At 45.0% G+C, this 23,006-nt stretch overlaps 2 protein-coding genes and 1 long non-coding RNA gene across 6 annotated transcripts in view; 2 read left to right on the forward strand and 1 right to left on the reverse strand.

Annotated features, from left to right (window-relative positions):
• On the forward strand, window positions 1–9,174 carry LOC122171604 (high affinity choline transporter 1-like). Of its 2 annotated transcripts, none has more exons than XM_042839306.1 (8): window positions 1–798; window positions 1,823–1,936; window positions 3,593–3,748; window positions 4,218–4,366; window positions 4,833–4,976; window positions 5,988–6,141; window positions 7,002–7,219; window positions 7,921–9,174. In XM_042839306.1, the coding sequence occupies exons 1-8, from the start codon at window positions 621–623 to the stop codon at window positions 8,455–8,457; spliced, it is 1,650 nt and encodes a 549-aa protein (XP_042695240.1). In that variant the 5' UTR covers window positions 1–620; the 3' UTR covers window positions 8,458–9,174. The 2 variants fall into 2 exon arrangements, with proteins under 2 accessions (XP_042695240.1, XP_042695241.1); XM_042839307.1 differs by having other exon boundaries at window positions 7,936–9,174.
• On the reverse strand, window positions 19–22,328 carry LOC122171606. Its single transcript, XR_006172031.1, has 4 exons — window positions 22,123–22,328; window positions 15,132–15,213; window positions 1,800–1,929; window positions 19–224 (listed from the first exon to the last, which is right to left on the reverse strand). It is a non-coding gene; the product is annotated as an uncharacterized LOC122171606 (long non-coding RNA).
• VSTM5 (V-set and transmembrane domain containing 5) overlaps window positions 22,131–23,006 on the forward strand; it is a 9,282-nt gene continuing 8,406 nt past the window's right edge. For 2 of the 3 annotated variants that reach the window (XM_042839308.1, XM_042839309.1), the window contains exon 1: window positions 22,132–22,500. In XM_042839308.1, coding sequence (XP_042695242.1) covers window positions 22,416–22,500 — 85 coding nt within the window. In that variant the 5' untranslated portion in view covers window positions 22,132–22,415. Of the gene's footprint in view, window positions 22,501–23,006 lie in introns of all 3 variants that reach the window. The other variant, XM_042839310.1, reaches the window with a different exon arrangement.

The raw sequence follows: 23,006 nt of genomic DNA on the forward strand, positions 1-23,006 counted from the left end.
CTTGGAGGTTTTTTCCAACCTTAATCATTCTATGATTCTATGAAATGAAGATGTGCTGCCTTTGTATCTCAGAAAGCAGTGCCTTCGGTGGGTCAGCAGTAAATATCCTTTCCCCGCTCCCTGGGCTTATTTTGATTATTATTGTAGGTTTAGTTCAGACAGCTTTGAACAGACGCAGTCTCAGCCCTATCTGCTGCATTAGCCTTGGACCTTGGACCTAGAACCTAGAGAAATATGGACTATTTTCATAACATAGCATATCAGACAAAATATAACATTTCCCCTCTTTTAAGCCAAGCTCATTACCCCTCGCATCAGTGCTCACTGGCTATTACCAGCAGTAATTCCTGCTCTCTTATTCCCCATTCCTCACAAAAGAAAGATTTAAATATTTTCTGAAGAAAGAGGAAGACAGAAAAACTGCCACTTCTCAGCGTTTTTGGTTTTATATCTCTGTTTCTTCTCTTGCAAAGGACAAGAAAGGAATACTCAGCAGTTTACAAGGCAACACTAATCTTTTTTTTCTGTTTGTTTTTTTTTTTTTTTTTTTCCTGTGATTATCAAAGAATATAGCCATCAATCCACTATCCATACCTAGGACCTAAACTAAACAACAGAAAATGGCTCTAAATATACCAGGATTGGTATCTTTGAGTGTATTTTTTACATTCACTTTGGCTGCTGGAATTTGGGCTTCGTGGAAAAGCAGAAAGGAGCAGCAGAACCAAAACCCAACTGAAATGGCCATCGTTGGAGGCAGGAATATAAAAGTTTGTGTTGGATTGTTTACTGCAACTGGTAAGCTTTCTTAAAGGACCTTTAACATTCTTCTTAAAACACATGCACTACCCAAATCTGGGGGCCGTTTTCTTTTCAAAGCAAGTTGCCTTTAATGTCAGGGCAGATTTTACCTGAGTGTGGCTTTAAAGGAGTATGGTTTCATGAATCATTTTGGGATGGATTCTTCCAAACCTCTTCACACTGAGCAGAACCTCATGTTTATGTAGATTAAATTAAAGAGCTTAATTTAGGAGTTTAGTTAAGAGCTGGAGAGTTTAATTTAAGAGTGCCTGAAGAATGTGACACTTTTCATTAAGGAAGAGTGTGGTCTTAATCTTGAACTAGTTTCTGTTATCCAGCATTTTTCTCCTGGAACAAACCAGTCGAAACAAACCGCTCCTGGCATTGAGCACTTGCTGGGAGCTACAAGGTGAAGCTCCCCCCCCTTCCCTCCCCACTGCCCTCCTCTTCCATTTTCTCTTCTTGCTGCTTGACATCACCTGAAATTTGCTTTTCTGCCTTTTTTTTTTTTTTTTCTCTTTCAAAGGCAGCTCAGGTGACATTTGTCTGAGTAAGACACCTAAGTCCAGGCTGCAAGTTTGCTCTGCTAACTGCACTGCCTGCTTGCATTTCCTTTCCTAGTGTCTGCTTCATTACCAGTGTAAGCAGCACTCATGAAGGACGGCCTATCAGCCACAGCAGAATATCAAACGTGGTTCTCTTTGTTCTAGCAAAAGTCTTCCAGTGAGAAAAAAATGAAATGCAGGATGAGCATATTCGGATTGCCTTTAAATACCTGAACACTGAGCTTTTCTGTGAATGAATTCTTTCTGAACTCAGGAATTATTTATAGTGAGACTCCAACAGTTACCTTCCCTCAGCAGGTGTGGTGAGCGCTCACTCTGGGATGAGATTTGTGTCAGAAACTAGGAGTGTGATTATCTGCTTGTATAAGAAAACGGTTTATAAGCTGTCGCTGTCGTACAGGACAAGATGAAGATATGCACCACAAGATTTACCTTTGTGTCTTTCATGTTTGCAGCCACCTGGGTTGGAGGAGCGTACATCAATGGCACAGCTGAAATCGTCTATCTGCCTTCCAAAGGACTGCTGTGGGTCCAAGCGCCTGTGGGGTTTGCCTTGTCCCTTCTTATTGGTAAAGAATTCACAGAGTAATCAGGAAATAAAACCAAATGAGCACATTAAGTTGTGTAACAGAGTGTAAAGTACATTTTAAATGTGATTTTGTTCCTCCGGTTTCCAAAAAACCCAGAATAAGCACTGATGATGCTGCTTTCCAAACAGAAACATAAGGAATCAAGGTAGCTCACAGCTGGTGTAGAGCTTTGTCTGCTTGGAGCAATTTACGCTACAGAAATCTCATCTGATAATTCTGGGAACCTGTGGATATGTGAATGCCACCTTTCACCATAGTCTGTTAGTCACAAACTACTGAGAGTATCAGTATCTTCTGATTTTTTTCCTTCGAAATTTCTGTGTGATGAACCTTTGTGATTTTGCCACTGAAGCCTTATCTCAGGGTGAACTGGTGATGTGTCCAGCTGTGTCCCACTCAACAGCTGTTCACAGCTTTGTTGTAACTGAGACCCTCTGGTTTCTGGTCCAGTCAAGTCTGCTGTTTTCTACATCTGTTCCAGTACCCAGAAATTACTGCGTTTGCACTGAGGTTCTTGCTGAGATTGAGGTTTCTTCTGGTCCACAGTGAGTTGTACCATAACTCTATGGACACTGGAAGATTAAAGGAGACCTGTGCAGACCTTTGCACAGGAATTTCTAAAGGAACAATAACCTTTATTCTCAAGTCAGAGAAAAGAGTCCAACTGACGTGAATATGAATCAGGCTTGGAAATATACTGCCAGCATTTCTTATGTGAGCAATTCTTACTAATGAAACTGGGGAGTGCAGGTCTAATCCTGCAATCTTTACTCAGGTCAGTAGTGCCCAGACAAGCAGTTCTGTTGGCTTCGGGGTTAGGCACAATACGTACTTTTTGGTTTTAATGAGATGGCTGTATGACTGAAGACTAATATTTAGATGAGGGTGGGTGAAACTCAGCTCAGTGCACAGATTAAAACAATATAATTCTGGGAAGAGACAATGAAGACACCTAAATGAAAATGTAACCAGGAAAGTAAGTTATATCAACATGTTGCATCACATGGACAAGGACAGAAGTTCATCTATTTTTAGCCAAATATGCAACACCTCTGACATTTTCCATGGGAAGCATTTCAGGAGACTGTGTCTCGGGTTGGTTGGTCATTGGAGATGAAGACAGATCAAGTCTGGATAGGTGTGCTCTGAGCTAATTTCTGAATTTCTGTTACAGTCAATGGAAATGTCCTTCATATGCTCAAAGAATCAAGATTTCAACTCAGTCTTAAATCTATAGAATCATAGGATTGTTTGAGTTGAAAGGGTCATCTAGTCCAACTCCCCTTGTGGTGAACAGGGACACCTACAGCTAGATCAGGTTGCTCAGAGCCCCGGCCAGGGATGCCCTAGGGGTTTGTGCCTGGATTCCAGCAGCCACTCCTGAGACATGTAGGAGTACCAAAAGTGGAGGATCGTATCTATCAGCTGTGGATGTCCCTGATGACGTAGAATCTCTCAGATAGATGAAATCCCCCATTTAAGCAAGTGGATCATTTCCTTTGCTGTATCATTCCATAGGCTCCGTTAGGGATGAATTTCACACTCACTACACAAATTTGAAATATATTCAACTACTATAGCATTCTTATGCTATATATGTGCAAAATTCTATTAAAATGTAAACTCTTCTGATAGGTGGTTTCTTCTTTGTAAATCCAATGAGATCCAAGAATTACATGACAGTGATGGATCCCCTTCAGGAAGTATACGGGAACATGATGGGAAGCTTACTTTTTATTCCTCCACTGCTCGGAGAGGTGTTCTGGTTTGCAGCTATCCTGGCATCTCTGGGTAAGTAACAATTTTGCTGTTATATTTATTGAAAATCATATGACACAAATCACAGAGTGAAGTACACATGTGGTAACTGAGTTGGACTAAACTGTGGAAAGCTGTGCTTCATGTCTCTTTTTCTGAGAGGAACAAAAATATTTTCAATTTCTGGAAAATATTCTCTTAGATGGCAGTATCCACAATACTGTAACAGAAGGTTCTGGCAATATGATTTAGTACCTTCATCTTGTCTGTGGGAGAAAAGGTGCAAGGAGTCAAACTGACTGGGCTAAGGCCATGCAGCAAGGCAGCAACAGGAAGGGTACATGGGCTCCCCTGGGTCCTCACTGCATGCTTTCTGCTAGATCATGCACTCCTCCACCAACATGGCGTGCTGACTTCAACGGCGTAATGTATCCTTATTTATTCTGTATTCTACATGTAAGAAATATCCATTAAAATACTTGACTGCTGTTCTTGTCTGCAGGAGCAACAATGAGGGTCATCTTGGATATCGAAGGCTCTTTAGCTATCGCTCTCTCAGCATGCACAGTCATACTCTACACTCTACTGGGAGGCCTCTACTCTGTTGCATACACAGATGTCATCCAGTTGGTTTTCATCACCCTCAGCCTGGCAAGTCCTGTGCATTTCTTTATTACCAGGTTCCTAACCAAGGGACAAAATCTTTCTCTTTTCAGCATGTCTTCATGAAAATAATTTGATCAATATTATTTCTTTATCCTCTTCAGAACAAGTCTCCTGAAAGGTCTTAAAATCCTTATGCATTTTAGACATTGCTGACACAAGCTATTGGCCTTGCTGGATGACAAGCTGCTCACAAGTAAGGTCAGCAGAGCTCATCCAGGACAATCTTGGCTGGAAATGAGAGAGATTTGTCTACTGAAGTGATTCATATACTTGATGATGCTGTGAACCAGAAATATGTAGATTTAGAGTAAGGAAGGTGGGGAAAAGAAGACTCCAAATCTGGGCTTAAGGTTATGTAGCTTTATATTCTACATGGATTTCAATGTCTGCATAAATTTTCCTAGAACAAGGATCCTGAAGAAATGTTAAACTATTTCAATTTCTATCCTAGTTGGTCTGTATTCCCTTTGCCCTGATAAACTCTGCAACAGAAAGTATTTACTACACTGCAACTCATAAACATTACCAAGACCCCTGGATTGGAAAAATAGAAAAACAGTATCTTGGAAGGTGGCTTGATGACTTCTTCTACCTGGTATGGAATATTTGCTTGGACAAGTGATTCGGAGAAGTAATGATGTGGGATTTTCTGTATGGAAAACTTATGGACTCTTCCAGTAGTACTAAAATGCACTGGGCAGGGGCAGAATGAGGTATAAAACTTTCTCTCAGCCATTCTACTGAATGGACTTCAGCACATTGAATGCACCTGGAAAAGCCAGGGCTTAGCTCTGAACAGGAAAGGAGGGACAGGGAAGCATCCTGTACCCATGTAAAGGAATATACCTCTTGAGTAAGACCATGCAGACAACTAATTCTATTCCTGACACAAAATGAGGCACTTCCTACCACCTGATATCTTGGTTTTTCAGCCTCAATAATGTGCTTTTAACATATTTATGTAAAATTTCCTCTATCTGAGAAAGTCTATTAAAACAGCTCTATTGCAGGTCATCACCATGGTGCCAAGAATGATGCCATTGGCTCCACTGCACAACTCAGCTTTTGAGCTACCAATATAGCCAGGACTGCAGTGGGTTGTTACAATCTCACTATATTGGTAATGTGAACACACAGAAGCTTGGCTTTGCTTGGTGAGGACAGAATTCTCAGATTTCCTCTGATGCAATTTGTGTGTTAAGCAAGTGAAAATAATTATTCACATTTTATTATGATTTTTTTATGTTACACTCTAGTTAACTTTAGGCAGATTTTGACAGAAGTTGCATTCTTGAAAAACTTATCTTCAGCAAACTTTATCTTCCTCTGATTCTCCTTTACCATGGCAGAGAACCTATTTCCCAACTTTCTCCACCTGCAAAAGCTTTAACCTGTTTTGATCAAAATTTCACAACCATTGCAATTAAAACAAAGGATGCCCTCAATGAGAATTATTCAGCCTCAGTGACTAAAGCTGGGCAAAGTTTATGCATTTGAAGAGAGGGTTTAATAACAGGAAAGATTATCAACCATCTGAATGAATAGATGATGCCGTATAGCAAGCAGGAATCCAGTAATTACTACTCTTAACATCTGAAAATTTCAGGTGCTTGGGAGCATCCCATGGCAAACTTTCTTCCAAAGAGTGCTCTCTGCTGCCTCACCCAGCCAAGCAAGGTTCATCTCCTACCTCTCTGGACTAGGATGCTTTTTAATGGCCATCCCTCCCGTGCTTATTGGTGCAGTTGCAGCATCAACAGGTAAAGCTGAACTATTTGTATCTGAATAATGAACATGTTTTTTGCCAAAGCTGTTTAAAACAAGGGATAAAAAAGCCCTGATCAAATTTCCTACTAATGCATGTCAACTGCCTAAAAACCCATTATGGAAGATGTGGCCACCAAGCTAGAAGTCTGTACTAGAAATGTAGAGCCCTAGAGACATTTAAAGCACCCCCAAGTCTGCCTAGAGCTATTTCATTGTGGTGAAATGATTTTTCATGCACACTGCAGTGAGGAAAGAGGAAGGCAGAACCATAAAACATTGTATAATCTGGTTTTCCTAGAAATGTTATGCTTACTTCTCTTAATGCCTTCTGCAAGAGAGACCCAGTAGTACCACTATAGATTGTTTTTGATGTTCAGGAGAAAATCAGCTTGAATGAATCAAGTTCAGTTCCATAAACCCTCAGCCCCCACCCAGAAGAGTTCAGTCCTATGTTGACTGTGAGCAGAGTTAAATAGCAGCCAGATCACTGAATACTTATAGAAATCAATTGAAATTCATCAGTCATTAAGGACATCAGAGCAAAACTTCCTTCTCCTCTGAGAGACCTCTGATAAGTGAAGTCCAGAAGACTGATCTTCAAACATCCCATTCTTAGAAACATATGAAGCACAGCTATTTCTACTGATGCTGCTGGTATAAAGGAAAAACTTTGATTTAATAAGAACTGCAGCATGCTTAGAAAATCACAAGAGATCATAAGAGAATACAGCAAATGAATACAAGTCCAAAAATGCTTAGCAGGCTTCAGTCCTTAGCCCTGCTGTGACTGGTTTCTACCGAAAGAAATGTCAATGAAGGATCTGTTGTGAGCTTTTCTTCTTCTGTCTTAAAGATTGGAACCAGACAAGCTATGGTCTTCCAAGTCCACTCGAGAGAGGAGAATCTGCTATGATATTGCCATTTGTTTTACACTACCTCTGCCCAACATACATCTCCATTGCTGGCTTGGGAGCCATTGCTGCTGCTGCAATGTCTTCCGCAGACTCAGCTCTTCTCTCTGCTGGCTCCATGTTTGCTCACAACATCTACAGAAAAATCTTGAGGAAAAAGGTACTTTGTTACAGCATTCAGCAGCTTTGGTGTCAGGATAGATGTTTTTGTTTCAGGATAGATGCAAACTTAGTCTGCACTGCCCACGGTTAGAAGTGACTGTCCTTCAGCTGCTGAGTCGAGCTCTGGAGGCAGATTTTGAAACAGAGGTCAGGGCTATTCATAGAATCACGTCCACAGAATGGTTTGAGTTGAAAGGGACCTTAAAGCCCATCCAGTTCTAATACCCTGGCACAGGTGGGGTCACTAGACCAGGCTGCTCAAACCCACATCCGATCTGGCCTTGAACACTTCCAGAGATGGGACATCTACAGCTTCACAGTAACCTGTGCCTTTTTTTTTAATTCAAAACCGCTACCCCACTACCACTCTGCCACCTCTCCAACCTGTCCAGGTCCCTCTGGATGGAATCTCTTCCCTACACTACTTCAACCACACTATGCAGCTTGGAGTCATATCCTCAGCAGGGATACAAATACCCACAGCAGTGAGCTTTGCTCTTCATAAGACAACTGAGTAAAAAAATTGACCAAGATATAAACGGAAATAGCATAAAATCAACCCTCAAGATTAGAGGGTGCAGCTCCACTGTGTGCTGTGGGAGCCATGATCTGAGGGGAAAGCCGAGGTGACGACTGGAAGCAGTGAGGCCTGGGGTGGGACCCAGTCGAGGGCAAGGCAGTGCAGTGGTAATGTTACAGTCTTCTCTTTTACAGGCTGCAGACAGGGAGGTCTTATGGGCCATGAGGACCTCCATGCTGGTGTTTGGGGCTGGGGCTGCCAGTCTGGCTTTTTACTCCAACTCTGTCTACGACCTGTGGTTCCTCAGCGGGGAGCTGGTGTATGCCCTGCTTTTCCCACAGCTGTGTTGTGCCCTCTTTGCTCCCAGTAGCAACACGTATGGTTCGGCTGCTGGTTTCTTGGTTGGACTCCTCCTGAGGCTGCTGGCAGGGGAACCTGCCCTGAAAATCCCCCCCATCATCTGCTATCCAGTCTGCGCCTTCCTGGATGGGTCCTACATGCAGCTCTTCCCCTATAAGACATTCACCATGCTTTTCACTCTGGGGACGATCATTGCTGTTTCATATTTGGCTACACTTTTGTTTCAGAGAAACCTTCTTCCCCGCAGATGGGATGTTTGCAATGTCCTGGGGGAAACCAGCACTCACACCCCTCTGCGTCAGATGGACAAACAGACGGGTTTGCAAACTGTGCCATTGGAAGAGAATTGTGATTAAATGCGGGACCTTGAAAGGACGTGGTGCATTCAGCAATTAGAGTTTGGCACTGCTCTTCCCTTTGCTTTCTCTAGTAACAAATTATTTAAAGTTCTCACGAAGTAATAAAGACACACTCCATTCATGCAAGGAGAATGAGTGAGCTCAGAGTCTGCCATGATTAAAGGCACACAGTGATGGGGCATGATCTTGTGGTAGTGACCAAGGGGCACCCTGGGCCCAAGTGTTTACTTTAGGGTGTCCCTTGTTTCCCACCTGAAGGCAAGGCTACCAATAGTGCTCCAACATTTATGATGTTCTCAAGTCACGTAGATTTCTCACCTCAAAAGAGACAAATTAATGCTTAATAGATTGAGCACACTTGATTAAAAAAAAAAAAAAAAAAGTGCACAAATCTGTTCCCATTGAAACAGGTGTTCCCATCGAAACTTTGGTGTAAGTTTTCCAGGGAAAGGGTTCAGATATAAAACAGAGATTATTGAATGCCATGTAATCTCCGCAGAGCCAATGAGTTCTACACTAGTCTTTGTATTATTTAGGAAGCTTTTGCATACACTTCTCCCCAGCTGTGGTCTAAGGTTACACCATCTGTCTAATGCTACATGGCTCTGGTGAAGACGTCCCTTCTCATATGACCTGGTCTGGAAGAGCAGATGAGCAAGATCACAGAGCCATAGAATCACAGCATCATTCAATCATAGAATGGTTTGTGTTGGAAGGGACCTTAAAAGCTACTTAGCACCAAACTCCTGCCATGGGCTGGTTGCCCACACCAGCTCAGGCTGCCCAGGGCCTCATCAGCCTGGTCTTGAGCACCTCCAGGGATGGGGCACCACAGCTCTCTGGGCAGCTGTGCCAGGGCCTCACCACCCCCATTTGAGGGCCTAAATCCACCCACCACAGCCAACAGAACTGGGCAAACTCCTCACCACCAAACCTTCCTGTGAAGGAAGTTGTGGGAACTGCTGTGCATGGAAATGCCTGGCATGGGATTATGACATATCCTCAATATCCCACAGCAGAGCAGCTGATGGTCAGCTGAGTGGAGAGGATGAAAGCAATATGCTATTTAGTGAGCTGCTTCCAGCACACACTGTGCACATACACAATGAAAAGCAATGCTGATGCCGCCATGCACTCCTGTGTCACACTCTTTGAGGATCCATGTGCTACTCCCATTTATATCAAGGCATGGTGCAGCGGCCTGGGACGAGAACTGGCAGCCCTTTACTCTTAGATGCAGTTTCCTGCCCTCCACAGAGAGCACCCTTTAAAATACCTTCCCCAGTGTCATCCTCTGGAAGATAGAAATCTTGATGCTCATCAGAAAGATATCATATAACCTTCTGCTTCACCCTGTTGTTGGTAGGCAACTGTATACAGCAGTTCTGTTGATATGCTTTGTTAAACCCAGTCCACAAGTTCATTCCTGTGTATCTAGAGACAGCGTTTAATTAAAATAGGTGTTTAGAGAAAGGAAAAACAGCTGTTTCGAAAATTAAAAGCCCCAGGCAGTTACCCACTGAAATCTTTCATGCTCTAGTGATGTGAGTGGGAGTATGTGAGGTTGTACTTAGCTAAGGGAGACACCAAAGCTATCATTACCATAGCGCCAGAAGAACTGGGCTGCTGTTAAATCACAGTTGCTATATGCTATTTCCAGCATACTCTCCTGATTTAGGGATGACCTAGTTTGGGTATCCAGACATCCATCTGTGTGGAGTATGTGGAGCAGACCAAAACTTACAAAATGCACTTGCATAAGGGCGCAGACCTCCTGTATGGCCCAGTCAAAAACAAAACTCCAAATTCCTCATGTCAAGGTAAGCATCCTAACCACTGACCACCCTACCCAATGGCAGTGAAGGGTGAATGACTAGATCTGGACATATCTTTTCACCACTCAGGCTGTCCAGAGAGGTGGCAGAAGCCTCATCCCTGGAGACACTCAAGGTCAGGCTGGATGGGCACCTAATCTAATGTAGGTGTCCCTTTCATTGCAGGGGAGCTGGACTAGGTGGCCTTTAAAGGCCCCTTCCAACTCAAACAATTCTATGGTTCTGTAATTTTATGACATTGCTGAAGCGCGTCACCACCACAGCCACATCACAGCCACAGTCACATCACCTCCTGACATCACCACAGAAAACTTGCAGTGACTTCAGATAGGAATGCCTTGGTGCTGCAGTGGGGTACCTGGCACACTCAGCACATGCTTTGCCCTTACAAAGCTCCTCTGAATTCAGTACTGCTGAAACACACTCTGCTGTGCGTGGAGAGACTGAAATGGCTAAGATACAATTACTGTAACTCTCCTGAATGTTTACCATTTTTCATCCTTATATGACTCCCTCCTCAGAACATTAAAAGGAAAACATTCATCAAGGTCAGGCAAAGTTTTGAAAGCAATTAGCTGCAAGTAAAATAAATATAAAAGCAATTCCAGTCTGTACTTAATGACAAAGTGCCTCGTTGTTCCAGTCCAGCACAGCCAGTGCCTTTTAGGTACTGCCAGCATAGGAGATGTTGACCCAGCACACACGAAATCATTCCTCTCACAGATTGATGCCTCCAGTTCATTTAAGTCCTTTTTCTTTGCCACCTCTTTGTAAAAAAAAAAAATTGCCTGGGGCCTGGGGGGTCCCAGTGTGCCCTTCTATTTGTGGATTTACTACCTTTGTATCCTAGATGTGTGCATGACAAGATGTCTGTACAGCTCCGGTTTTCATTAACACAAATGATATATAGCTCAGTTTTCCTCTGGTTTTGCTGGGAAATGTCTTTCTTCAGCACCAAACAACTTCAAGAAGAGTCAATATTTTGTTTCAGTTCTTTGGCCAAATGGACAAAGAGGATTGGGGTTCTTTGTTTTTCTTCTTGGATCAGTCTGTGTTTTTCTAATATTTTATTGGTCTGTCTAACTCACAATCCTGAAGCACTGAAGGTCCAAGATAACAGAAATCCAGCTTAGCTTGCTGCATGTCCTTGTTTACAAAAACTGTCAAAAACTGGGGAAAAAAGGCTGGATTGGTCTGGGTCCTTAATGTGAAAATAAATGTGACAAGGACTCTTCAAGGCTCAAGGTTTCATTGCAGTTTGTCCATGACAACAAATAGAAAGATTATAGAAATGGAGAAAAGAAGTTACAGATTAAATTAGCAGCCGGATTGGGTTTGGGTCAGCTGCCTTAGAGCAGATTAAGAGCCCTTTGAACACTGCTTCTGCTGGACACTCCATGGGACAGGGAAAGGATGCAGGGGCTGAAATGCTGAATGACTGTTGGAGTAGGTAATCTTAGTGGTCTTTTTTTTCCAACCTCATTGATTCAGCAATTCTATCATTATGTGAAATGCATCAGCAAGGGGAAGCAGACCCAGGCACCTATGTCAATTAGTGGAGTGAATGCAATCAGGCCATGGGGGATGTTAGAGCTTGCATAGCCCACTAGAATAGCAATGGAAGACCACAGAAGCTCAAGGAACCAGATCTAGTTCAATCTCAGCGTGATCTGGAGTGAACTGTCTCCAGAGTGGCAGCTGAGTTTTGGTTTGGAAGAAACTAAACAAGATAGAGACTTTTTACACAGTCTGACAGTGATAGGACAAAGGGAAAGGGTTTAAAACTAAAAGAGGGGAGCTTTAGGTTATATGTCAGAAGGAAATTCTGTACTCAGAGGTGGAGAGGCCCTGGCACAGCTGCCCAGAGAGCTGTGGTGCCCCATCCCTGGAGGTGCTCAAGGCCAGGTTGGATGAGCCCTGGGCAGCCTGAGCTGGTGTGGGGCAACCAGCCCATGGCAGGGGTTGGAACTGGATGGGCTTTTAGATCCCTTGCAATCCAAACCGTTTTATGATTCAACAACTCTGTGATTCTATGGTTCTAAGAGTCTACGATTAATACACTGGCACTCATGCAAAGACAATAGTCAGTGCCCCAGGACCTGGGAATGAACTGAGAGGATGAAATATTTTCAGCAAGAGGACTTGGAGCAACAAATGCCAGTATTCGGGCAGTATGACAACATCTCCTGGCAGGCAGGATCCCATGTGATGCCCAGAGGCTTCTGTTGCCTTGGGCTTCATTGGCTTTTTTAGACTTCACCTTCTGTGGAGCATCTGGGCTGCTATCAAATGGCAATTTGATTAAGAAGCAAGAACAATGAAAAAATCAGTGCTTTGTACATTAGGTAAATTAACTGATTAACTGAAAGGTCTTGAAATGTAATTACAAGCAGAAAATCATCATCCAGTGTGTGAATCTCTAGTGAGGTTGATTCTCGGCACTACACTATTGAACTGCATTTATCAATGGCTGAGTAGGCAGTGAAATGCAGTCCTCATGCTGTCCTCAGCCGGCAAACAAATGTGATGCATTTCATTATGGGCTAAAGGACAGTCTAAAACAGATGACTAGAGCCAGATCAGGTGAATCGAAGCCCAGTGCTCAGTACAGATACTTGCTGAAAGGAAGCCTTGAGTGGTGCAACGAAATGTAACGTTGAAAGTTATTTGGGATGAATCACAACAAGAGCATGTTCCTGTTGCTTTGGTAACATCTCTGACAGATAGGGCTTATGGAAAGATCACAGAATCCAAGAATGGTTGATACTGGAAAGTTAAAACTAAACAAATTCAGAATACAGACAAGAGTCAGCTTTGTAAACTGTAAGGTCCATCAAATGTTATAAATGTTAGAGCAATCTGCAAAGGATTGAGATGGATTCCTCATCACTGAAGATGCTACAGTGTAATGGGAAGCCTTTCTGAAAGTTGTGCTCTGTTTTAAATGGAAGTTTATTCAGGAGAGATCTGAATGTGATGTCCAGCCCCAAAATCAGATCAGCGAACACCAGCGATGCATTCTGTTCACCCTCACTACCTGGTTACTAAGTCCAAGTGCAAGGAGCATCTTGACATAGAATCATAGACTGCCTTAGGTAAGAGGGGACCTCAAAACCCACCCAACCCCATCCCCTGCCATGGATTGGTTGCCTCCACCAGCTCAGGCTGCGCAGGGCCCATCAAACCTGGCTTTGAGCACCTCCAGGGATGAGTACCACAGCTCTCCAGGCAGCTGCACACCTCACAGGTACCAAGAGTAACACACATGTCTCAAAATGAACTTTTAATGCCTTAATGAGCAGTGGTGGTCATTTGAGTGTTCCATTTGCCATGGATAGCAAAGCATAAAGAAAAGAAGGCCTTTAGCAGCATTGCAGTCCCTGGAGACAACACAGAGATTGTGTCCTGGAACAGCTCAAAGAAATTAATGTCTCCTTAACATGAGTTCATGCTAACTTGCCTGCAGTCTGTGAAAGATTACTGTTCAACCCCATAGGGGTAGAACTAGAGTAAGATCGTTGAAGCTGCCTGGGCTGTATAACTTCTTCATCAGGAGGAAACTCATCTCTGAACACATTTATCTGGGAGTAGGATTGTGAAAATAGTGGAAATGAGGCTGAAATCTAACCCATGATCTCTGTCCTTGGGTTCCTCCCATTCATGCAATTAAAACACAGCTTCTCCACAGGTTTACAAGAAGTTTTCAGAAAGCAGAAATCAAAAAAAAAAAAAAAAAAAAACCAACTGAGGAACATGGTTAGTGGGCATGGTGGGGTGGGTTGACTGTTGGATTAGGTGATCTTAGAGGTCTTTTCCAACCATAGTGATCCTATGATTCTAACTTTGCAGTGGAGGTAATGTCTGACATTCAGGTACTGTTGAAACCAACAGCAAAACTTACAACTAGCTGGCTGGATATAAAACTTGGTATTTCTAGTTGGAATTTCACTGTGGAGCATCATCATACTCTTGCCATGTTGCTTCTAAAGCATGTATAATGTCTGAGAGCCCTTATCCAAGTGTTGTCTATGACAACAATAAAACACTCATGTAGAAAAGGATGTTTACTGTCAACAAGTGATACCAAAATTCACTCAGACAATCCTGCAGGCTGAGTCAGTATGGGAGAGGACCCACCATGCTCTCTAGGAGCTGAATGTCACCATAGTCAGCCCCCTCTGCCCTGCACAACTTGGAGAATTGGGTTGGTTTGGAATTTGGAAGGTTCAGGAGGTGATGTACAATGGAGGCTGTGCTCACTGGTGCCCCTGCTCTGCTGTTGTAGGTGAGAGAGCCCATAAGTCAAGTCTGGGTCTGTGAAGTTTTATTTGGACCACAACACTCTTCATACCCCTCTGGTGTGAGTGGCAGGCAGGGATTTTGTCACTGCTCAAAACTGAGGAGTCTCATTCTTCAAATCAGGTTTTGAGAGTGTACTAAAAAGTCAGGATGACTTAAGACTCTTTTCCCTTAAAGCTTGCAGCTCTGTCATGTCCTGTGAGATGTGCCCTGTTGTGCAGTGCCAACGTTCTCACCTCCTCACTAAATATTTTAGGGACAGATTTCTTCCAGCTCCCCACTCTCACACCTCAGATGCAGAGGCTTTGATAATTTACTCTCTAGCACCACCTAAACGCAGCTCCGAGCAACAGAAACCAGCTCTCCTTTACGGAGCCCAGAGGAAGCCCGGCCAGTGTCCTCACCAGGAGGCACAGGTTGCCACCATGCGCCACATCGTGCCACTTGCTGGATAGAAGTGTACCCCCCAAAATCTTTGAGGTCCCTTCCAACCCAAGCCATTCTACGATCCTATGCCTGCAGTCCCTCCCCGCTTACCATGCACCATGTGCCTCTGCTGGGAGGTCCACTGCTGACTGTGATGGCATGCATGACCTCCTCCACCAAGCACAGCACACTCCTACAAATTAGAGGCAAAAAATAAATGAAGTTTTTACCTCTGGAATGTTCACGGCAGTCCTTAAGTTCTTCCCACGCACAGGTTGAGATGGGGAGCTGGGGCCACAGCTCTAATTGTTGCTGTGATGTCCATGATGCTCCATGAGGAATCCACCCCCTGTGCATACACAAGGGTCTGAGCTGGGGCTGCCCTGGGTTACCCACACTTGCTGCCACAGCAGACACCATAATTACACCAATATACTCAATCACATCATTATTCAAAAGAACGCATGCCTAAAATGCTTCAGCAGTCATTCTGCAGGGCTGGATGAATTTGATTTGATTCACTTTGGTGCTGCCTATTTCCAGCTTCTCCCACATGCCCAGACAAGGGCAGTGAGGCCAGGAGCACTGAGCACAGCTTGCTGGGGAGCACGTGGCACAGAACTTCTGCAAGCTCAGAGAGCTAAAACAGAATGATAGACTCACAGAGGCATAGAATGGCTTGGGTTGGAAGGGACCTCAAAGATCACCAAGCTCCAACCTCATCATAAAACAGGTGGTAAAAGGCTTCTGCTTTTGGCAGCTTGGTTAGACCAAGTGAGGACACGGCTGTGCTGACAGAGCAGGTCACAGGACATCCTTTGCACCAAATGTTCACTAAATGAAATGGAGAGTTGTCAGGTGATCTGCATAAAAATACCTACTGAGATATTTAAGCAGTCTGTTTAATCTAGACTTAGTTTAATCATGCTTAATTATTGCCTTGCTTAATTATAGCTCAGGCTTAATTCTTTTTAATTTCTCACCAAATCTGTGCATATCACTGCTCTGGCATCTCAGGACAGTGACCAGATTAGACAAAGGCAACAGGCTTAATCTCCTGAGACATCCCAGGGTTTGTGATGACAAAGTGCTGGTGTGGTAACAGAGAGGAGAAAACCAAAAGTTGCAGGGAAAGGAGGGAAGGTTGAAGAGTCCCTCTGTGTATTTGCCCTTTTTTTAAGATTGTTTTCCTTTGGCATGCAGTGGATAGATGGATAGTGGATATCCCAAAAATATTTACATTCCTGATAGTGAATAATACAAAATCACAGAATAGAATCACAGAAGGTTGGAAAAGACCTAAAGACCATGCAGTCCAACTGTTCACCTCTCACCAGTATTCCCCACTAAACCATGTCCCTAAGTACTGCATCTACCCTTTCCTTAAACACCTCCAGGGATGGTGACTCTGCCACCTCCCTGGGCAGCCTGTGCCAGTGCCTCACCACCCTTATTGTCAAAACTTTCCCTTATATCCAGTCTAAATATCTTCGGAAACGATTTGACGATTCTTACATGAGACAGAAGCTGCTTTTGTATCTTTATTTGTGTGGTACCACGCTAATTAGGCTCTTTGCTAGATAACACACAGTAACCTCAGACCTCAGATACTGCTGTTATGTGAAGGGTTATATGATTACTGACCTTCTGGTCATGGCCAAACCAGAACATAAATATTGTTATTTTACCACAAACATATTGTTATTTTCCTGGTATTACCTTGTCTTCATTTTCTGTTTTTTGTGGGGCTAACGTTCCACAATAAATGAAACAGACACCCAGTTGTTCCCTTCCATCCCACCTCCCCAAAAGTGTCCACACTTGCTCTGCATTTCCCATTTGTTGGGTGACAGCTTTGCTGTTGAATGAAAATCAAGATAAGAAAGAGAGCACAACCTGCTTGTGGGATTTTGGAGCTGAGCCCAGGGAAAAGAATCATGAAATTAATCACTACAAAGGAATCAAATTCTTGAACAGCTTTAGATGAATCAAACAAGATTTTGAAATATTTACCAACTATTAATCTTGATGATGCCTTATGCTGCTTTAATTTATAGAGCTGGGCCATAAAATCTGAGAAACAAGCCTCCAAACGGCACGTGTACATCTCTCTGGGTGAGATGGTGTGCCTGTGTCACCAGATGCCAACCGACCACGTCAGTCTGGGTATCCCACCTCAGCAGCTTTGGTAAGAGTGATGCAGAGGTGCAGCCCTTACCTTCCTTCAGCATCTGGGACCACCCTGATGGCAGGTCACAGAATCATAAAATCTTCAAAGTTGGAAAAGACCTCTAAGGTCATCAAGTCAAACCATTGACCCATCCCCACAGTGCCCTCTGAACCATGTCCCTCAGTGTCACATCTCCACGTTTCACAATGTCCTCCGGGCTACTGTTACTGCAGTGCCCATGTCTGTGCTGGGGGCTACAAGCAGGAGGAGAGCGGTGCCAGCTCCTCAATGCAAGCAAGAATCTCTTCTAATCTAGCAGGGTGTGGGTATGTTTTTAAGGACAAACCCGCCTTGGTGGTTCAGTGGCTGCTTCTTGGGATGAAGCTGTTTCTCCTGGCACGGTTTGTAGGGTACAAATCACATCTCACTTTAATGGTTTTTGTCCCAGTGTCTTAGACATCATCTGCAGGTGTGTGAGTTGGACCAAGAAGAGGGAAGGAAGACCAGGGTGCTCAGTGGCACTGCAATCACCCGGACATCCCTGCTTGAAGTACTTTGATTTGATAAATGTTATTTCCAAATGGGAAAAAATCTGTGCTTCCTCACATATTCATTTCTATGTCATTCAAAGGTGAAGTTCACTTTGTTTCTTCTTTTCCTCTATTTTCCTCCCAAATCCACAGACCTCAAACCACAGAGAGACTCAGCTCAGATAGCTCAAATAACAGAGGAATGCTGACAAACCAGCGCTGCCCCGAGCCTCTCCTATTGCAGCTATTGATTCATCAGGGGTGAGAGAAGGGCTTTTTGTCCCAAAACATCTTCCAAAACAGTGAACAGACAAAAAGAAAATGTTTAGACATAATGAACATTTGGCCATTTTCTACTTTGAAGGGCTTTTTTCATCCTCTGTGGAAGGAAGGAGCGTTTTTTAAGACTGAAATCTCACCATCCTCTCAATGAATGTCCTTCCCACTTCCAAAAGGAGGAATAAGGCAAGCCTGGACCACTGACAGCATATGGAGGAGGGAGCAGCAGGAAGCTGCCTCTTTCCCTTGTTTCTCTGGCACACGGTTCTGCTGCTGCCCAGACCTCCCCACCAACTGCTTCTACCAAAAGCATCTTGAAGAAACACGGAGCTGACCCTCTGACCCTGCAGTTGCAATGTCATTCAATCCATGGTGATGTTTCTTTTCTGAATTTTCTCTGGTGGTGAAATTGCCTCTTACATAAGGTTAGAACTGCTGTGCATTTTTAACACTGGTGAGTTTATTTTTTTGTTTTCGTTAGCAAAAGGCAAGGTCAGGCCTTTGTCTTCTGTCCAAAAACACATCAAAGGAAAAGGGTGAGTAAAAAAACACAACAACAACAACAAAACCTCTGTCTAAAGCATTTCAGAGTACTCATGCAGCATATTAGAGAGTGAAAAGAGCTTCCTGGCTCCTATCTGACTGTTGTTGCAGTTGTTAATGTGGTTTTGTTCCATTATTAATGACACCAGCAGAAAAAATCAGACCTTGCAGACAAACTTGAGAGACTCTCAGAGAGCAAAGCGGAGAGGGGAGCCCTTAAAGCAGGGGAAATAAGTGAAGGGAAGGGGGAAATAAAATGAATACTGGAGTTAATCATGCAGCAGTAAAGCTCTCCAGGTGTCTCTGGCTCTGTATGGATGGTGAAACTTTCACAAAGTCTATAAATCATTCCCAGAGCTGGCTGCTTTAAGGGCACTTTGTAATTAAACATGAAAAAACTGCTTACTTACAGCCTGCGCTTTATTGTTTGATATGCTCGTGCTCTCCAGAACTGCTGCTTGGAAAAGTGATTAAATTACACCCAGAAGGGCAGCACTAATGGATGAAACCTCCATAACCCTGGGCAGCGTATCATTCCTCCATCTGAATGCAGCAGGACAGGATTTCAATAAAGAGCTTAGTTAGGAAAATGCATGATGAATATGCCGAGCTAAGTAATCTCAGCATTAACGACCCACTTTACAGCTTTCCTGTAAAGTTTCTCTGGTTTAGCTGCCACATCTGCTAGAGCTCTCCTCCTGCATTTCGGGTGCTGGGGATGACTAGGGCTACTGATCACCTGGGCTTGCCACAACTCAGGCAATCCAATCTAACTCAGGTTAGATTAGGTTAGATTATTTTAGATATGTTAGATGTTAATAAAAAAACATTATATGAACTCCTTGAAGTCAAACAGTTTGTGCCAGGGGCTACAAACCACTGCGTTCAGACACCGCTGAGAGCATGAGTGGCTTTTCTAAAGCCCTTAGAGCCCTTAAGTGATGCTTCTCGTGCACTAAACTCACAGAACCATTGAAAGGTTTCAGTTGAAAGAGATCTCAAAGTCTACCCAGCCCCAACCCCTGCCATGGGCTGGTTGCTCCCAACCAGCTCAGCTGCCCAGGGCCCATCCAACCTGGCCTTGAGCCCCTCCACGGATGGGGCACCACAGCTCTCTGGGCAGCTGTGCCAGGGCCTCACCACCTTCTGAGTACAGAATTTCTTCATAGCATCAAACCTAAGCTTCTCCTCTTTTAGTTTAAAGCTTTTTCCTCTTGTTCTATCGCTATAAAAAGTTGGTCTCTTTTCTGCCTGTAAGCTCCCTTCAAGTACTGGAAGGTCACAATGAAGTCTCCCCAGCACTCTCTCTTCTCCAGACTGAACAAGCCCAACTCCCTCAGCCTTTCTTCACAGGAGGGGTGCTCCAGCCTCAACCCCCTGCAATTTGGGAAAGCAGATTGCGATTCAGCATGGGCACAAATCAGCCTGGCCCACACCAGGCACTGCAGAGCTCCTCAAGCCAACCAGCTCACAAGGATGAGGGATACTGAGACAGAAGGTGAAAACTCCTCCACACACACGGTTTGCTGAAGAAGTTGGCACTTGCCAACTTTAAGGCAGTAAATCCTGTGTGCTGCTGAGCTGAATATTGAGAAACTCCACAAGGAAATGGGGCAGGAGCAACCAGGCTGAGTTTCCTCCTTGACCCATGTCCTCAGCAGCAGCCCTATGGCCTGGAATCTGATTAAATACTTCCTTAATACTGACTATTTTCTCATGTACTGAAGGGTGTTTCTTGAGGCACAAGTTTGGTTGGTTGGTTTTGGTTGGTTGTTTTTTCGTACTTCAATGTTCAATAATTTTCCCTCAAAAAAGAAGGAACAAAAATGTCTTTGCTGTTAATCATTGATGCTGAAAACAAACACCCATTTCCTATCCCAAGACTGAACACTTGCCATATGCTGCAAAGCCAAAACTTCCACTATCTGGGAAGCACTCATGATCTGGATTTCAACTTCATGACTGCCACCTGTCATCAATAGAACAGATTAAATCAATGGAACCAGTGTGATACATTTTAAATTACAGTTAAATCCATTTTATACAAGCTCTTGCCCCATACGCTGCCAAAGCAGGTCATTGAGCCAAGAGCCCAAAAACAATTTAATAAAGGCTCAAAGAAATGAATAGGGATAATGGCATAAAGTCACATCGCCATGAGACCTTCAATGCTTTGAGGAATAAAACTGCCATGAAGAGATGGGGTCAGGAAGAAATTTGCCACTGGGGTCTCCTGGGGGAAGGACCCCATCGCTTTTTGCTGTAATATCATTTTCAGCACAAGCACAATGCTGGCTTGATCGAGAGAAGGGGAAACCACAGGAGCAGCTCAAACAGATGTTGTGAACTTTGTGGGTTCTGTACAGAGGATGTGGACCCTCAGACACGCCAGCACCACGGCTGTGCAGGGTGCAGAACTTGTGCAGAGCTCTCACTGGCTTTTCTTGCTCTTGTACCCTCACCTGCCATCCCTTTCTTGAGTTTTCAGGAATGTACCAGGTGTCAGGTAAGCTGGAGAGTTTATTGTGAATATGCATTGTGAATAAAAGCTGAGCCCTGGAGTTCATGGAGGTTGCATCCTCTCTAGTCAAGGGCTGAGCTAAGAGCTTGAGGGCTCACTTCTCACCTCCCCTTTGTTGCCTCCTGTACTGGGGCTGTGCTCCTGCAGGAGCTCTCTGTGCCCCTTCATCAATCAAGGGATGCATATGGCAATGGCAGTGACCATTTCCAAGCAAGGATTCATTCTCAGGATTGGGGCACTTGCAAGTTTTCCAACCCCGTTTCTCCTATCTCTTACTGTCCTAACTTTCCTGAAAGGAGGACAACATTTCTGTGGGCTTCTTCCAGAAGGTGACACTCAGTACTTATGCTGGACATGGAGTGATGGGAACAGACTCATTTTCCATACGGTCATCTGAGATGGTGACTGCCCTGTGGGGATAGAGGTGCTCTCTCTCGTCTTTATCCATATGAGACTGTTCAAAGAATCACAGAATGGCTGAGACTGGGGGGCTCTCTGACTCCATCTGCTCCAACCCCTGCTCCAGCAGGGACACCCAGCGCAGGGTACCCAGGACTGCATCCAGGTGGCTTTGGGAGATCTCCAAGGAGGAGATCCCACAGCCTTTGTGTAACCTGTGCCATTGCTCCATCACCTGCACTGCACAGAGGTGCTTCTGGTGGTCAGAGGGAACCTCCTGTGTGCCAGTTTGTGCCCATTGCCTCCTGTCCTGGCACTGGGCACTGTTGACAACAGCCTGTCCGTAAGTACCACCCCTCAGGTACATATGGACATGAACGAGATCCCCCTGAGCCTCCTCATCTCCAGGCTGAACAGTCCCAGCTCCCTCAGACTCAGTCAGAGGGTTTCCATTTTGGGTGACTGTGCAGAGCCAGCTGGACTCGACCGTCCTGTGGGTCATTAAGGTTGGAAAAGACCTCTAAGCTCACCACGTCCAGCCGCAGCCCACCCCGCCGTGCCCAGTCCCTCAGCGCCACATCTCCGCGGTTCCCGGGCACCTCCAGGACAGTGACTCCACCCCTCCCTGAGCCGCCTGTGCCAGCGCCTCACCGCCCTTACCGAGAAGAAATGCTTCTAATACCCAACCCGAGCCTCTCCTAGCGCAACTGAAGGCCATTCCCTCTCGTCCTATCGCTGTTACGTGCGAGCAGAGCCGACCCCCACCCGACCACAACCTCCCCTTCCAGCTCGGGCTCTGCCACGCGGCTCCCTTGGCGGCCAATTGCATCCCGCGATCGTATCGGGGCAGGGAGGAGAGGCGCGGGAAAGGGTCGGCGGGGAGGAGGAGGTCGCAGCCCGTTCTCGCGGGCCCCGCCCGGCGGGGTCAATGCCGGCGCCGCGGCCGCTCTCCGATGAGATCTGTGCGGGGCTGTCGGAGACGCAGTGCCATCGTGGGGACCGTCGCCCTCTGCCTGGCGGCCGGCTGGGCTCTGCAGAGTAAGTGCGCCCGCTCCCCTTCCTTCTTCCTCCTGCGTGCGCCCGTCGCCCTTGGCCGCGCCGTGGCCGCTTGCGGGCGCTGGGTGCGACGTTTGCTGTGCGGGCTGCCGCGTTTCTCTTGGGGTCCAACCGGCAGGACTGCGTGTCACAAATATTTGTCGGTGTTCAGATCTTGCAGTGCTGCGTTTGGCTCCGTGGGCTGCGTGGGGAGTTCAGGTATTTGCAGATAGTTCAGTGGAAGGGCGTTATCTTTTTAACCTTTACCTTGCAGTCATATATGCAAAAGAACTGCCTTTATCCCGACATTAGAAGGCACTGCAGAGAGACTGTCAGCTCAGCTCTGGTCAGAAACAGAGCAAAAGGCCTTTAAATAAACGCAGGGAACTGAAAACAACGGGAGCAGTTTGCAGCGGTTACCAGGAGCTGCCATCTGTTTGTCTCGCTGTCACAAAGCCCTTTCCCTGGCCTGTTCTGTCTCTGGTGAAGACAGGCTGAAGGCGAGCACC

This window comes from Centrocercus urophasianus, unplaced genomic scaffold (genome assembly GCF_019232065.1).
Source record: "Centrocercus urophasianus isolate 14NV4802_14NV808 unplaced genomic scaffold, USGS_Curo_1.0 seq_9, whole genome shotgun sequence".
Lineage (NCBI taxonomy): Eukaryota > Metazoa > Chordata > Aves > Galliformes > Phasianidae > Centrocercus > Centrocercus urophasianus.